This window comes from Pteropus medius, unplaced genomic scaffold (assembly GCF_902729225.1).
Source record: "Pteropus medius unplaced genomic scaffold, Ma_sr-lr_union100, whole genome shotgun sequence".
Classification (NCBI taxonomy): Eukaryota; Metazoa; Chordata; class Mammalia; order Chiroptera; family Pteropodidae; genus Pteropus; species Pteropus medius.
In genome coordinates this window covers 4,842,606-4,860,238 of record NW_024345481.1, presented here as the reverse complement: position 1 = coordinate 4,860,238, position 17,633 = coordinate 4,842,606, and the positions used below count along the sequence as shown (strand labels likewise).

The following is a 17,633-nucleotide window of genomic DNA, read 5'->3' as shown; positions in this document are numbered from 1 at the left end:
TGGAAAACCTGTGCAGATTTGGCAGCCTTCCCGTCAGAAAATATAGAATTAAGAGCTGTCTTATTTAGAATCAAGGCTAACACAGAGTGTTAGGATCGACCTTTTCCCATCTTGCTCCCTTCTCTTGCCCTTGGAGAAAGGGGATTCCAGGACCTCTGCGCCCTGAACATTGGGGCAGGAGGGGGTGGATTTGGACACCAGTGCCCACTTTTCACCTCCAAAGGTGGAGGCACCACTGGTCTTGGTGAGCATGGCAAGGAAGCGCCAACCAGGCCACCCTGGTGGCTACACAACCAATCAAAGCAACGTCCGCCTGGAAAAAGGGCCGGGGGTCCAACAGAGGCATGGCCGCATCTGGGCAGGTGCAGGGGTCTGCATGACAGAGAGCTGGGTGGGGTGAAGCTGAACCAGCCAAGTCACCTGCATGAAAACTCCCACACATGTGGGCACCGTGAAAGTGAGGTTGAGACAGACCAAGATAGAACACAGCTCTTTTCTCTCAGGCCCTGACAGTGACTAGAGCTGGTGTCACTAGTACCTGGGGCCAGATGACACCAAATCAGCTGAGAAAGACCATCCCTTAGGCTCCTCTTCCCCTCTCTGCAGGCGGGTGCCAGCAAGCCTTGGGGTGGGGTGGGGGGAGCGTGTGGGGGAGGGCCCAGGTGGGAAGGAGACCCTGCAATTGTGATTATAAACTCAACAGTGGCTGACGTTTGGTAACCAGAGCCCATTACAGAAATCACTGAGCTGCTGCATTAGTTTGCTTGGGTTGCCATGACAAAATGCCACACACTGGGTGGCTTACATGACAGAAATATATTTTCTCACAGTTCTGGAGGCTGAAAGTCTGAGATTAAGCTGTTGGCAAGGTTGGTTTCTCCTTAGGTCTCTCTCCTTGGCTTGTAGGTGGCAGCCTTCCTGCTACGTCCTCCCACCTCATCGCCCTTTGGCCGGTGTGCGCGTCTGGGTCCTTAGATCCTCTTCTATTAAGGACGTCAGTCGTACTAGTTTGGGGCCTGCCCTAACTCTCTTATTTTAACTTAATTACATTTTAAAGGTTCTATCTCCAAATATAGTCACATTCTGAAGTACTGCGGGTTAGGATTTCAACACATGCATTTTAAGGGACGCATTCTGCCCATAAGAACTGGATTAAGTTCTGAGCTGGTCTGGGACAAAACAAAGATATCTGTTCAAGGTGGGTGGAAATGTATGGGATCAATGTTGAGATTAAGAATGCTTTTAGTTTGTACATCACTGATAGGACACTCTTCAAATCCAATACGAGAGTAATCGATCAGCCTTCTTTCATAGTTAACCAGAGTATCTTGCACCAACATACAGCTGACTAGTTCTTTAAACTAAATTAATGTTCTTAGGGTGGAAAATGGGCTTGTTTTACATGATTTTATCCAACTTTCCACCAAAGGGCCAATGCAGATGTAAACCAGCACCAGGATAGAGTGATGTGGGCCAGGATGGGTCATGCCAAGATGGGATCCAAGGTCTGTGCTGTCCCCAGCAGGCTGAGTTCTGGCATGAACCCTCATGGCGTATGAGGCCCACTCTGCTTCCTCAGCGTGGACCTCCTGGTATGGGGTGCAGCCCTCAGTAGATGCTGGCCAGGAGATGTAGCCAGCCTGAGATCTGGATGCTTGGTCATTGCCCTCAGTGGTCTGGGTAATCCATCTTGGGTAGTTCTTGAGAGTTATTCTTAGCACTGTGCCCCTGATTCAATCTCACTCCAATGATAAACCCTGGGATACTATTCGGAATTTTGTGGTATAATGACCGACAGATCGCCCCACCCCTTATGTAGAATGCATTAGCCATGTTATTTTTTAACCTGGTATGATGGTTAATTTTATGTGTTAACTTGGAAGGTGTTTTTTAACTTGGAAGGTTAATTTAAATGATTAACATTTAAATTAGTGAATCTTGGGTAAAGCAGATTGCCTTCCATAATGTGGGAGGGCCTCGTCCAATCACTTGAAGGCCTGACTAGAACAAAAACTGACCTCCTCGAGCAGCGGGGAATCATTCGTCAGATCGCCTTTGTGCTGGAAGCACACCGTTGGCTCTGCTGGGTCTCCAGCCTGCAGGTTCACGGTGCAGATTTGAGATTTGCCAGCCTCCATAATCATGTGAGCCAAATTCCTTACGATACATCCTGTTCTCTCTTTACATACACATCTTATTGGCTCCATATCTCTGGAGAACACTGAGTAGTATACCTGGAGTAGTGGTGACGGTGGGTCATTTGGGAAAGACGTTGCGGTCTTCATGGAGGGATCTTACGGAGGGATCAGCTGGACTCTAAATATGAGACCACCTTTCCTTTGACTCTTCCTCCATTCCGTTCTGTTTTCCCAGGTCTGATTCTCTCCATAGACAGTGTGGGAAGATCAGTCAGGTGGGCCAAGGTGAAGGGCAGCTCCAGGAAGCTGAGTCTTCACTTAGGCTAAGATGCAGATGTGGTTAAAGGGGTAAATGACCCAAGGTGAGAACTAGGAGCAGAATCAAGCTTCGAGTCCAAGACTTATGACCTGGGCCATATGCACAAGATGAGGCTGGAGATCAGTCAAGAGCTGAGAAGACAGGATAAGTTGAGAAGCAGCATAAGAGAGAAAAATTTCAAAACTCGGGCTACACACAAACAAGATTGGGCTGAACTCAAATTTATTGTGTGCAAGGAATGTGGGAGAACAGTTTTAAGGCACTGAATTATGTCAGGGTAGCAGAGCAATACATTCAAAGTGCACCTCTACTACCTAGTAGCTCTGTGTGTGACCTTGGTCGAGTCACTTACTATCTTTGTACAAAAGAGGAATAATAAGCCATTTCACAGAGATGCTGTGTGAATTAAGAGACGATGCAGAGTGTTTGACCTAGGACCTTGCACGTGTTGAGGATCTGCTCAAAAATATTGGTTCTCTTCTCCCTTTATGAATACGATCAACGCACCACACGTTTTGTTCAATAAAACACTTTGATTCTGAGCCAAGCTCCCCCTTTCTTTTCCAGTAGTTAATGTGTTCTAGTTATAATTAGCCTGCTGATGTGGGGGATAAAAGCCCACTTTGAAACCTTTGTTAATATTACTATATCTCTGTCATCACTTTCTCTGTTAGCCTGGATCACTGGTTTTATTTTAGCCATCTAGATACTACTCTTGGTCCTATTACCAATCCAACTTATGTAAAGGGAAAGTTGATACAGCAATTCTCACTTAGATTCCTGCCTGGGTAAGATTTGTGATACAAAGTTTGAAAAGGAAAGGGGGAGAGAGAGAGAGAGAGAGAGAAGAGAATATAGTTAAGGTCATTCCATTAATGGTCAGAGTTCACATTCCAGTACATGGAAATCATGCCTTGTAGAAGGATATGTAGCAGAGATTGCTATTTTCTAATCCATAACTCATTTTCCCTTTAGTTACAGAATTCAACTTTCTTCAGACTGAAAATGCACGCAGCTATCATGGGGCAACTCTGAGGACAGAGAAACCTCAGCCCTTGATGACTTCATGCCCTGTCATCCCAGTCTTGCACTACCTGCTCCAGATCGCTTTTGCATAAGGAAATGTACTCTTCTATGTTTGAGACACAGCGGCTGGGTCTCTGCTGCTAAACTATGGATGCAATTAATAATTGGCTTAAAATGATTTCACTTCAATCCATATTTTGCCTCTTCCAACCAATGTTCGTCTAGACTGTGGTGGGTCTGAGGATGACTGCGAAGTAGCCTTCAGAAGTTTATTCGAGGGTTATATACATCCATGGTGCTCTGATGTGGCAGATGACATCCTGAGCTGGCTGGAGGAATTTGGGACAGATCGCAGTCAACTGTAATCTATCTAACTCCTTGGGCCAATTAAATGAGTACTGCTTATAGTGGCCACATAGAAAAGAAAGAGTCCTGTTTATTGGGTGGGGTAGACAAAGAAGATAAGAAACTTTCTTCTCATGAATAACTATTGCCCCCAAACCCTTGGTCTCAGATACTCTCACACTTGGGTTGTCTTCTATGAAAGACATGATGTTAGAGACACTTCTACTTGACTGTTACTGTCACTTCTCTACTCCCCAATCTTTGTTGCTTGTTCAAAAGGGCATGTCATAGTGGGGTGGGGGTGGGGGGACTTTAAATCTCAAGGTATCATTGTCTGTACAAACAAGAAGTACATTGATGCAGCCTGACTGGGCTGTCTGGGAAATATCCTTACGGTGATATTTCGTTTTCACTAGATCAAGCCTTCTTTTTAGTGATGGATCTGTCACTGAATTCTGTTGTTTCATCCCTCAAAATCCCTTTTCTTCCAGTTCCCATAGCTGGTACCCTAAAACTAACTCTTGGTACCTCATGTTAGAATTCAGCTACCTGACCAGCCTGCCCCTCATGATTTTAATGACAGGCTACTATGCCCGAAAAACCGATGTGCCTTGCTTCATCTAAAATGCTTCTCAATTTCCTGTTACCAACCATATGTTTGTGTTTTTTTTTTTTAAATTTTAAATTATTGGCTTTATTGTTCTGTCCTGAAATTTTAACATTTACTTAAAACCCTATAACAGAAACAGATATGTAAATCCACTGAGACTGGAGAAACGTTTTCAGACTTTACTCCTTATACATTCTTCTAATTATCCACACAAAACTAACTGCTCATAGAGAAGGTTTTAAGCTATATTAATGATTTTAAAACAAGCACAAAACACTAAAAACAAGAAATCTTCCTCTCTTTCAGGAGAAATGTTTTATGTTATCCTGTTTAAACATCTCTGGTATCAGTTCTGGGTGAACCAGGTGGGTCTCCTCCTGTACAGCATGGTGGTCTCTACCGTAGCAGCCTTAAAAGGGCTCCCTTCTTGTTTACCATGTTTATTTTAAGGACAGCACAGTCTGTTCCGAAGCAGAATCTCCTACTTCAACACAACACACCCTTATTTTCACATTCTCTGACTACCAGGAAACCCTGACCCTCTTGCTGGGAAGTCATGCTGAGTGATTCCCCTTGCTGTTCCCCTAATCCAAAGCCTAGTCAGCTTTATGGGTGTGTGTAGGTGGGGCTGAGTTGGAGGAAGGCGGCGCGGTGGGGGGGAGGCGGCGCGCGGGGGGTAGTAGTGGGGATGGGCTGTGAAGAGGCAAAAGAAAGTAACTGAAACTCTTCATTAAGCACCATCTTCTTCCTTTTATGTTATTCTATTTAATAATTTATATTATTCTATTCCATGGGCCAATAACAGTGTAAAGCTTTCCTGACTTTTATATAGGGAGGAGTCACATGACTCAGGATTTAAAAAAATTGATTCTTATTGGATACAGCTTATTAGACTATAAGACACTGTCCTCTGACCTGTGGGTTCATGGAAGTCACTCTTAGCATATACACGACTTGACTAGTAGGACTTAGTACTCAAGAAAGTATGAATTTTGGGTTCTAATCCCGATTTATTATCTGTGACCAGGGTAACTTGGTTAAGCTCAGTGAACTCATTAACTGTCGCCTGGAGACGACACCTACCCTCGGGGTGACATAAAGATAAATGTATACAAACCCTGTAGCGCAGCCCTGAGCCCATTCTGGAGGGTTCAGTAACACTATTATCTGGCCGCCCTTGGCCTGGCTCAGGCTTGGAGGAGGACTCAAGGTCAGTTCTCTCCGAAAGAAAGGTCACTCGCGGCAGTGGTTTGGGGGTACTGTCCCTACAGCTTTCCAGCACCCAGGACCCGCCTTTCTTGGGGACGCGCTGGTGCGTGACAAGGCCATTCTGGAAAACAGGAGTCTTTGCTCCGGGAAGTTCACCTGACTCGGTCATGGCCCCAAGCCAGCCTCCAGGCAAGGGGCGGGGACGCACGAGCGGACCGGGATTCGGTGCCCTGCCCGGAGCCCAGCGGGGCGGGGCCGCAGTGGGCGGGGCTCGGGACCGTACCATCTCGCACAGGGGGGGTGGCGGATTTCCCTTGGGCGACACGCCGGGAAGCACGGCAGGTGAGCACCGCGGTTCCCGCGGCTCACTGCAAAGTGTCCCTGCGACCCCGGTCCTCGCGTCTCCTGGGCTCAGGGCTCGGGCCGGGCGCGGACGCGGCAGACCCCGGGGCTGTGCACCCCCCGGGTTGGGATCGGCGAGCAGGGGGCGGAGCCTGCGGCGGGCGGCGGTGTCCTTGCGGCGCAGGCCGGGTCGCCGGTTTATAGCGGGCAGTCGGCGTGGTGCGACAGCTCGAACTCCGAGAGGCTTGCGTGTGGCGTCACCATGTTGTCCCGGGCGGCGTGCAGGTGAGGCCCTAGGGGACGCGCGGCTCAGCGGGGACGCGGTCCCGGCCCCAAGGGTGAAGGGCGTGGGCAGCGGGCGGGCGGCAGGGGCCGCGCGGAGGTCGCCTCCGCGGTCCCCGTTCTTTCTCCGCACTCAGCTGCTCTGGGGCTGGGACCCGGAGGTGCCGCGGGGGCGCAGGGGGCAGCCCTGCCTGGGGGCAGGTGTCGGTTGAGCGCGTCCAGGTGCTCCCGAGGCGCAGGGTCGCGGCGTTACTTTACTGTTTCAGAGTGCGGCGGGCGGGCGGGCACACGGTGGCGAGGCCCGGATGCCCGCTGCGCCTGCAGCCCGTGCGCGCCACCCGCCTGAGCCGGGCCGTCCGGGCTTGCTGTCTTCCAGTACGAGCCGGAAGCTGGCGCCGGCTCTGGGGTCCCTGAGCTCCAGGCAGAAGTACACCCTTCCCGACCTGCCGTACGACTATGGCGCCCTGGAGCCTCACATCAACGCGCAGATCATGGAGCTGCACTACACAAAGCACCACGCGGCCTACGTGAACAACCTGAATGCCACCGAGGACAAGTACCTGGAGGCGCTGGAGAAGGGTAGGTCCCCGAGAAACTGGCTCAAGGGAACGCACACGCGCCTCCCATTAGGAAACGCTCCTCTATTTAGCAGAACCACTTCACGGGTTCTTGAATTGACTTAGGGGCCGAAATTCGCAAGGGAAACGCTCGTTTCGTGGGAAAGTGAAACAGTCTTGTATTTATTTACTAATATGTAGAATTCAATTAAAATATAATATGGAGTTACTTTTTTTTTTTAAGGACTCTGTTGGCAAAACCAGTAAGCGTGTGGGCTTTTTGTGTTTTGTGTTTGGGGGTGTGTTTGGGAATATTATGTTCTAATGTTTGTATATAAAAAACTTACACTTTTCAGTCTATTAAGCAGTGGTTTGCAGAGGAAATAATTGATAGTCGTGTTTCCAGGCTGTACGTATGGCTTCACAAGCTATACGGTTAAAAATGTAGTTTTTCTTAAATATATGTATTTTTGTCGAATTCCAGTCGTATGAAATTTGTCGTGGAGTAAATTTTAGAGTGACATCTTGTTAACTAGGGACATCTAGTGGAAAAATGCGGCATTTCAGCCTGATTTTGTATGAGGTGAAGGATGAAAAAAAGAAGAGGAAGTTGCCACATTCTAGAAAATTTACTTGTGATAGTTGGAGAAACTTCAAATATGGCAAAAGATTCTGAATACGGGAAAAGTTTCGGTGACTTAAGAAAAAAAACAAATGCGGGAAGGGTGTGGTAATAGCGAGGCTGGGGAATACCCCAGTTGCGAAAGTGTTTCCTGCATGACATCTGACACCCGTGAACCTGTCTCTTCAATATTTTGAAAACAGTTATATTTCAGTACTTCTCTTGTGCAATCAAAGCTCTACTTGTTTAATGAAAGCCATTGGAAAAAAAGGTTTACATCGAATTCTATTACTTTGCCCATAAATTAAAATTAATAAATACCTGCAGGGCTTTCTTTTCTCTTTTTTTTCTTTTCTTCTTTCTTTCTTTCTTTCTTTCTTTCTTTCTTTCTTTCTTTCTTTCTTCTTTCTTTTTTAGTTTTTAATGCAATTTTATGTTATATGTTTCAAAGATAAGCTCTTAGGTTTATACAGTTTTATGATTACTCTATTTCTCATCATGATTTTTTACTTTTATTTTTAGTTCCTATGGATTCTTGGCATGTGAAATTTTATCTAATATTACATATTGCCTCATCATCTTCTATTTATTTAGTCAGGTATATATTGCCTTCCATCTCTGATCAGTCAAAATTTTTTCCCCGGCTTTATTAAAATATAGACAATTAGTTGCTTGTATTTACATTGTACAATTCAATGAGTTTTCAATTATAGTTGGCATATGAGAGTATATTAGTTTCAGTTGTATGGCATAGTGATTAGAGATCTATATAACTCGCAAAGTGATCACCCCACTAAATCTAGTACCCCTCTTCCCCCTTATGTATTTGTTACAACATTGTTAATTATTTTCCTTATGCTACACTTCATATCTCTATTTTGTAACTATCCACTTGTACCTCTTAATCCCTTTGCCCTTTTTAGCTGTCCCCCAGCTCCTCTCCCATCTAGTAGCCCTCAAAATATTTTTTTATCTATAAGTTTATTTCCATTTTTGTTGTTGTTTATTTTCTTCTTTAGATTCCACATGTATGTGAAATCATGCGATACGTGTCTTTATCTGACTTCATTCAGCGCAATACCCTCTAGGTCCATCACGGCAATATCTTTTTCTATCCCCTTCATTTTAGACTGTGTGTGTCTTTTAATCTGAAGTGAGTCTAGTCTCTTGTAGGCAGCATATGTAGGGGTCTTGTTTTCTTATCCATTCAGCCACTCTATCTTTTGGTTGGAGCACTTCATTCTTTTCCATTTGAGGTACTTTTTGATAGGAATGTAGTTATTACCATTCTTTATTCCTGTTTTTGATACATGTTTTTTCTTTTTAAAGAAGTCCCTCCAACATTTCCTGTAATACTGGCTTGGTGTTGATAAATTCCTTTAGCTTATTTTTGTCTAGGAAGCTCTTTATCTGTCTTTTGACCCTAAATAATAGCTTTGCTGGATAAAATATTCTTGGGTGTAGATCCTGGGTCTTCATCACGTCTAATATTTTGTGCCAAACCTTTCTGTCCTGAATAGTTTCTTTTGAGAAATCAGCTGCCAGTCTTAGGGGTGCTCCCTTCTAGATAACTAACTGCTTTTCTCTTGCTGCTTTAAAAATTCTCTCTTAGTATTTAACCTTTGGCATTTTAATTATAATGTGTCTTGGTGTGGGCCCTTTGGGTTCATCTTTTTTGAGACTGAGCTATGTGATCACCCCACTATGTCCATTTCCTTCACCAGGTGAGGGAAGTTTTCCATCATTATTTCTTCAAATAGCTCTTCAATATCTTGTTTTCCTTCAGGTACCCCTATGACATGGATATTTTTACATTTAATTGTGTCACATAGGCTCTTTAAATTATTATTATCATAGTCTTGGCTTCATTTTTCTTGCCATTCAGATTGAGTGTCCTTGGCTTCCCCATCCTCTCTGTCGGTGGTTCCATCCTCTTCTTCATCCACTCTGTTTATTCCCTCTAATGTACGCTTCGTCTCAGATAATGTGTCCTTCATTTCTGACTGGTTCCCTTTTATAATTTCCACTTCTATTTTTATGTTTTTTATCTCTTTGTTAAAGTTCTCACTGAATTTATCTGTACTTCCCTCAAGTTCATTAAGCATCTTTATAACCAGTGTTTTGAACTCTGCATCTGTTAAATTGCTTGACTCCATTATTCCTGGATCTCTGTTCTGTTCTCTCATATGGTTTCTGCTTTGTCTTTCTGTTTTTTCTGCCTTTCTGTGTCTGTTTCTATGTACTAAGCAGAGCTCCTAAGTCTCCTGGTCTTAGTGTGGATTTGTGAAGTGGGTGTCCAGTGGCACAGTCCTGCGAGGGGTTCAGCTGCAGGCTGAGTTCAGTCCCACCCTGTGCCCCTCTGGAGCCACCTATTAAGATTCAGCAAGCAAGTCACAAGTGCTGTGCTTATAGTTGCCTCGAAAGGCCATGCCAGAAACCGAGGTCAGCTTCCACCAATGTGAGTCTTGGCTCTGCTCAGCAATGAGCACCTGACTCGGCGGAGGACACACCTGGATGTGGCTTGGGTGGGGCCGTGAGTTGGGGTAGGTGGGGCTTCAGGGATTCCTCTGGGCGGAGCCACCTCTGTTATCCAGTTTGTTGAGGTCTCAGCTATGGCGGCGCTGTGTCCGCACACTGGGAGCGGGGAGGACTCAACAGAGGAACAGTGGATACCGCCGGCACTTCTGTCTGGAGAGATCCTCGCCTCCGGCCCTCACTCCGACAACTGAGTGTCCCCCATAAATCCTTGGTGCCGCCCATGCAGCTGACCCAGTGCGGGTGCTCAGAAGGAGCAGGTCTGTCCCCGTGAAAGTCTGCTCGCGGACTCGGCCCCTTTAAGAGGCGCCTGCAGCTGCCACAGCCACAGCCTCTGTCCCACTCAGCCGCTAGGGACCGGGCAGCCTCGCGTCCTCGCCCCCTCCTACCTCCTCCCTTCGCAGGGTCATTTCTCATTTCTCTCCCTAGTCGTAGGGCTTGTTCATCTAGATCCCAGGTGACTTTGCTTGCTGTTTGCTCCGTGTTTCTGTCACAAACGCCCTTTCCTCGCTGGAGCTTTCCTTCTAGCGGGGAGACAGATGAACAAGTAAACATGCGGTGTGCCAGGGGTTGTCAGTCCTATGGAGAGAAACACAGTAGGGGAAGTGCCCGTTTTACACTGCGGTTGGAGAACGCTTCACTGACGAGGCTGACGTCCCAGCGGAGGCTTGAAGGAGAAGCGAGGGATGAAGCATGAGACTGTCTCCCGAGTGTCCCACCGAGCTGCTCATGGGAGTGCAGCGGGGCCAGGTGGCGACAGAGTCCCGTGGAGCGTCACTCTGAGACGAGCAGCCTGTGGGCGCGTTGACTAGAGGAGTGCCGTGGTCGGTTTGGGGTCTGCAGGGGCCCTCTGGCCACTCCGTTGAGACAGACTAGGGGACAGGTGTGGAGGCAGGGGCCCAGCGCCAGGCGGGTGGGAACGCAGGCGGAGATGCTGCTCGTCTACACTGGGGTTCAGGGTGTGCTGAAGGAAGAGCTGACTTTGCTGGTGGATATGCCGGTGGGTTAGATGTGAGTGTGAGAGGAAAGAGGTCAAAAACGACCAAGTTATCAAAAATGTCCTGAGAAGACAGCTGGCACTTACTGAGATGGGGAAGGCCACAGGAGGAGTAAGATTGGGGTTGAAAATCAGGACTTCAATGTTGAATATGTGGTGTTTCTTGTTATGTAATATTGAAATATTTCCCAGTGAATAGATGTTTATCTAGAAAATGAGTGTTTCCGTATAGTCTCTATGTGGAACCATACATTTTAGCATTACACGATTCTGTGTTTTCGTTCTTCATTATCTCATTTGCTGAAATCTTTGCCAAGAAAACTCTGAGTTCTTTTAAACTCAGGAGTGAATTTTCTACTAGCTTTGCCACCTTTGCTGGGCCTCCCACTAGTTGTTTAGCATGTTATTAATTGAACCAAAATCCCCTGGGACAGATAATTTTGAGAAGGCCTTTTTTTTTGTAGAATTCTGAAATTGTGGAATTTTAAGACCTTTAGGGATGTTACAGATAAACTGATCTAATAACCTGACATTTTACAAAGTATAAAATAGTGTACAGAATGGTTGAAAAAGTGAGAATTTAAAAAATGTATTTGCATTTTAACATTTCAGGTGATCTTAGTACTCAGATAGCTCTTCAACCTGCACTGAAGTTCAATGGCGGAGGCCATATCAACCACACCATTTTCTGGACAAACCTGAGCCCTAATGGCGGCGGAGAACCCAAAGGTCGGTATCTGTTGGTGCATGATGGGAATGACTGTTGATTTACTTATGTCACTTTAATTCTCTCTGAAGTATCATAGTGGCTTATTTTTCATAGCAAGGAGTACAGCCAAGTTGTAGGGGACATATGTAGGAATAGAGAATGCATTCAGTGAGTTGTGTCATCAGATTTTCTATGCGCACACACAGTATCACATATGGTGTCAACTTTTGGTTGAAATATACTGAACATTAGGGAAAGGTTGAGAAACAGTTTTTAGAAAAGATAAGCTTTCACTTACTTACTCTAGGGCCTAGCGTGAGATACTTAACCATTCTGTACCATAATTTCTTCGTCTCTATGATACGGGGGTAATAGGGCTGTTTAGAGGATGAAGTAAGTCATTGTATGTAAAGTGCTTAGAAGATTTGCTAGAGCGGCTCATGGAGCTCAGTGGGGTTATGTAGACTCATTGGTTTGTTATATCTTCTATATGTTGTTGTCTAGTTGTATCTTGGGCCATATGACAAGAATATTTTAAGATATGTAATCTATTTTATTGTAATTGTTGCCATCTTTTCATTTGTGGGTGTTCTTTGCACTTTTTTAATAGGAGAATTGCTGGAAGTCATCAAACGTGACTTTGGTTCCTTTGCCAAATTTAAGGAGAAGTTGACGACTGTATCTGCTGGTGTTCAAGGCTCAGGTTGGGGTTGGCTTGGATTCAATAAGGAACAGGGACGCTTACAGATTGCCGCTTGTCCTAACCAGGATCCCCTGCAAGGAACAACAGGTTAGTTTGGAAAATTGTTACACATTCATTCAGGAGAGATGGTTCACTATTAACCATTTAACTTGAGATAAGAAAAACTATCGGTGTTTAAACTTACCATGTACACGTACTCATTTGAGCATCTTAACAGGTGATACCCAGAGTCTTATGTAAGCAAAAGTACACTAAAAGAAAGTCCTCGGTATTTTGAAATCTTAAATCTTATAAAAAATAAGCACATGTAATTTTACAGATACGTGAACGAAAAGTATCTTAAACATAACATCTGCTTCATGTAACAGAGTTCATATCAGCTTACATTATTACGTGCCCTGAACCTCCCTGTACCCCTAAAGTTAGATAAACAACAAGAGTGAGGAAAAGACGCATGAGCCCAGTCTGACTGCAGACCGTGGCCTCTCTCTCCCTCTGCCGAGCACTTGTGGTCTCACTGGGACAAGAGCTCGGGTTTCTAGACTTCTCTGCCTTTCGGGTGGTTTTTGGTCTGTGACTCTATTTGGCTTTGAAGCCCTGGGCTGGGCTCACCAATCCTTTTTTATGTTGGGCCCAAACGACTTAGAAGCTTTTTAGGAAAAAGAGTCATAAGTCATCCAGCAGTTAGGTGGAACCGTGATCTTCGATGTAAAGAAGGCGAAATGACACCTTAACATCAGACAACAACGGTTCTCAGCCACCTATTCTATTGCTACACGTTAGAAGGTTTGGTTCCATGACTCACGTCCCTGGACTTTGCATGAATCTAAATGGCTCTTTTGGGAAACTGAGATGCCATAGAATCTGTAAAAATAAGAAAAGATTTGTGAGCACTGACTGCTGTAGAGAGTCGGGTGTACCTGTGAAGGTACCTCACTGGAAAGGCTGTGATTTTCAGGTGAATCCTGACTGTACCCCCATCTCTCCCACTTGAAGAAAGCCCATTGGAATGAAAATGAGTGAGAGTCATGGCAATTTGTCTATGAGAAAATTCATTTGTAAATTTCACTAACTTAATAATAATTAGTGACATGCCTCACAAGTGATCAAGACATTCTGGTTGAGAATTGTTTTCTAGAGGAGAGCTATCATTTAGTTTGAGAGTTTTTTAAAATAAGTGTTTTATAGATATAACTAATTTTTCATTTGCCCTATTTAATTTCTGAAAACAGTATCTCTTTTGTCCTATTCAGTTTTCCTTGTTAACTTGTTCTTTCTATTATTGTCTCTTAAATGCTTTGTATTCTCTAATATTAACTCTGGGGAGCAGAGCGAGTTTCCCATAACCCCCCTGACTGCTCAGGACTTTCGAAAGGTCCTCAGCCACCCCCACGAACTACTCACCCTTATTGCGACCCCAGTGAGGACAACCGAGAACGGGCTCTTGGATAAATCTGTTGATATTTTAAGAACAGCTATTAAAATACTGTAGTTAATTGATTTTCTCAAGTCTGTTTTAATTACTTTTATTACTTATTACATTTTCTACCAAAGAGTAAAGTTTAAAATCTTTTATAGGAATATTTATTCTTAAGCACATTTCCTATTTATATAAGAAACTGAAAAATGGATGAGAATGTTGTAAAGGTAATTTTGTACGTGTAGTATAAAGTTTAAATTGAGAAGATGACATGTTTTAGATGGAAATTTATAGTTTTTGCTTTTTTCCCTTCTTTCCGATAGGTCTTATTCCACTGCTGGGGATTGATGTGTGGGAACATGCTTATTATCTTCAGTATAAAAATGTCAGACCTGATTATCTAAAAGCCATTTGGAATGTAATCAACTGGGATAATGTAACTGAAAGATACATGGCTTGCAAACAGTAAGGCGTTAGCGTTACACCGAGAACGTAAAGCTCTTTATGACTATTTTTGTAGTAGTGCAGAGAACTGCAGTATACCCATAAGCTGCTGTATTGTAGGGTTTCTGACTGATGCTTATTCAAATATTCGATAAACATAATTTAGTGCTGTGTATCATTCTTGTTTTAAAATTTTGTTATTGGGCACTGTTTGAACATTTTAAATGCTTTGTATGATTTAGTCTTTTGATTGAACATTTTCTTCAGAGAGCTAAAATAACTAGGAAGTTATAAATGTCACCATAAAGCCATCAAAAATATCGCATCCCTATACTGTTGGGGGCGCTAGGGAAGCCTTTGTACCCTGCTCAATTGCATTTTATAGCGAATCTAGTGTTTTATCCCAGATGTTTAACAATAAAATACTAAGTTTATCCCCCAAGGGATATTCAGTTTTCTATTGAAAATTTCTCATTTTGTGAGTAATCCTCTGTCTAGTATTACTTCCGGTAGTTTATCACCCAGTGGTCTTTATTTATGCACATTTTGCACAAAGTTAATGCCATTTGTCATTAAAAAAATATAACTTGATTGCTAATTGAGAATTGCTTTATTATGAGAAGGAAATAGTGTGCATCTGAATTTTTTGCAGGAAGAAATATAAAGACTTATGTGAAATTTTATTTTCAAACATAGAAATGTGTGTTGCATTAGTCATCAAAATGGATAAATTCGGGCCTAGTCGAAGACATCGGCGGTGTGCGTGAGGCACCGATCGCTGGCCAGGCTCTCGCCCTCTGCTTTCAGGCCCGTTCTGAGCGGCCCTCCTAGGACCACCGGGCCCAGTCAGGTGCTGCCTTCCCAGCAATAAGAGGCAAAGCCGTTTCTAGATGCGGTCCGCGGTGCACCTCCCACGGGAACATTCGTTTTCAAAGACTTGTTTTTGAGTTACTCTATCCATTTCGATGCTTTTTTTTTTTTTTAAGAAAATATTCAGTCACTATAGGACCTTTATTGTTGAGTTTTTTTCCATAAAGGGAAAACTATACCCATAAAACAGCAACACAGCATGTCAGATTACGTTCCTGTTTAGTCTGCAAACGGAGCTGTTTCCATGTAGCACAGAGAGAGCCTTGTGCATTTGGCTCAACACTGCCTTGTGGTCCACGTTTCAGTATCTTCCTCATTGACTTTAATGGCTGCATAATATTTTATCAATTGGACATGTCCTAATTTATTTTACAGTTCTATTACTGAATATTACATTTGTTTCTAATTGTTTGTTACAAGTAATGCTGTGTTGAGCAACCCACATAGGCTTTACCTTCTATTGGAATATTTTCTCCATAAAGGTTTTCTCTTAAACCTATTAGGTAACAGGATGTTTTCCCAAGTTTATATTTTTTAAATATTCCCCCCCCCCCACTTTACTTTCTTTTTTTTTTATGGAAAAATGGAGTAACTTAGCAATTTCAATATTGAAGACTGAAGTTTAAAAAAGCATTAAATTCCAGGCACTTTTCTTTTAGAATTCAATTGGAATAGCTTTTAGGTTTTCTGAAGAGTGTCGATGAGAATGATGATAACTTTGTGTGTGTATATGTTTATGCTTATGGATTGAAAGTACTTCAGAGACTTTGATGGTCTTTGTACATTGTGTAAAAATGACTTTCATGGAGTGCACATGGGAGCCATGTGATTACTGCTTACATATATAATATATATGCCTCTTTACTTATACACAAGGCAATGAACCCTTTAAATAGACCATCTAGAAAAGTGGGACCTTTTGAAAGATGGGCTTTTGATGGGTAGTCTGCTAGATCATGGTACGTATGGAACTAACAAAGATATGCAGACACTACTGATTTATATAAGGCTTTTTGATTCTTATTAAGCTTTAAGATTTCAAAAAAAATCAACGTAGAAATTTCTGTGGGCCCGCGTTTTTGCTTTGGCTTTGTGTAGAGGGACCGAGGGAAAGCTCACCTTTCTCAATAAGGTTTTGCTTTTTCCTCCCTGTCAGATAGATTTTAAGAGACTAAGATAATTTAAAGGTTTCAATCATTTGGAGGAAAATAAGATTCTGTTTAACTCTGTCTTTCATAATAGAAAAGAAACAGTAAAGATAAAAATAGCCATTTCTTCTGAAAAGAACATATTGTTTGTCCACGGAGGATGTTTGCGACAGTGCCCTTTTGAGCCTAGATGTGCTTCACAAACCTTAGCATGAGCATGGTTAGCACTCAGAGGAGCAGGACACAGAACACCATGTCCATGAAATGGCATCTGTTGCTCGAACTGCCGTGGAATAATTCCACTTCGATGCTGGGAAATTACAGCTTTATTGCACACTTCAAACTCGAGATCTTAAAAGGAGATTTGAATTTCTGTCAAGTACCTTTAAAAAAGTAACATCCAAATCACAAAATTAAGATCAATGTCTGTTGGGGACTTATCTAAAACTAGGTATAAATACAAATTTTATTTCCTGTTTTAATTACAGAGGTACTTAAACTACTGTTTGGAAAAGTTATTCGATAACTTTTATAAATTACCATCTCTCATTTTCAGCCATACCCTGATGATCCAGCAAGCTAATGTCTTGTCTTCTAAAATATGCATAGTACATATAAAAATCCTATAAGGTCCTGGATAGTTTTCACTTTATTATTCATTAAAGAAACATTTATTTTCCTATTGTAAGTGTGAAGTTTTTCGATTGTTAATAAAGGAATCTCTCAGCCATCAAAAGAGGTCTGTGTTATGCGTGCGTGTCAAAACGTTAGTACTACATGACTTTATCACTTTTACTGTGGGAAAGAAATAATTGAAATTTTACTCGTAAAACTCAGAAGGCATGTGAACTGTTTTCTCCAGTCACGTCTGCAGTGACATCATCTGATACTGTAATAGCATAGCATTTTATATACTAAATTATAAAGTCATAACACCTGAGAACATTAACCAGACATAGAACTTGACTCCAGGAAAGAAGGTAACCGGACACTGAGCGCGAGCTGTGTTTTACACGAGGTTCTGGACTGGCGATGTTTTCTTCACTCTGGGGTTGGAAGTGCGGGCGTAGCCAGTGCGCTTCCTGGGCTGCTGCAGTTTTGAAAAAAGGAAGACGTCTCAGTTTAGTGTGAAGGGGAGAGAAGGAATGCTTTCGCGTTTCTGCCTCACGCCCGTCATTTTACTTTGGGTGTGTCCCATTGTGGCCCTGGTACTTCACGTGCCACTTGGTGACAATTCCATGTTTCTTTCTGCGCTCACTAAAGCGTTAGCTCCGGGAAGGCCCTGGCAGAAGGTTCTTGCTCCTTTGTGTGTCCCTGGTACCGAGCACGCATTCTGGGCCCATATTCAAATACTTTT

At 43.4% G+C, this 17,633-nt stretch overlaps 1 protein-coding gene across 1 annotated transcript; it reads left to right on the top strand.

Annotated features, from left to right (window-relative positions):
* Positions 1-6,113: 6,113 nt before the first annotated feature.
* SOD2 (superoxide dismutase 2) lies at positions 6,114-17,012 on the top strand. Its single transcript, XM_039873920.1, has 5 exons — positions 6,114-6,274; positions 6,648-6,850; positions 11,595-11,711; positions 12,302-12,481; positions 14,138-17,012. The coding sequence occupies exons 1-5, from the start codon at positions 6,252-6,254 to the stop codon at positions 14,281-14,283; spliced, it is 669 nt and encodes a 222-aa protein (XP_039729854.1). The 5' UTR covers positions 6,114-6,251; the 3' UTR covers positions 14,284-17,012.
* Positions 17,013-17,633: the final 621 nt, after the last annotated feature.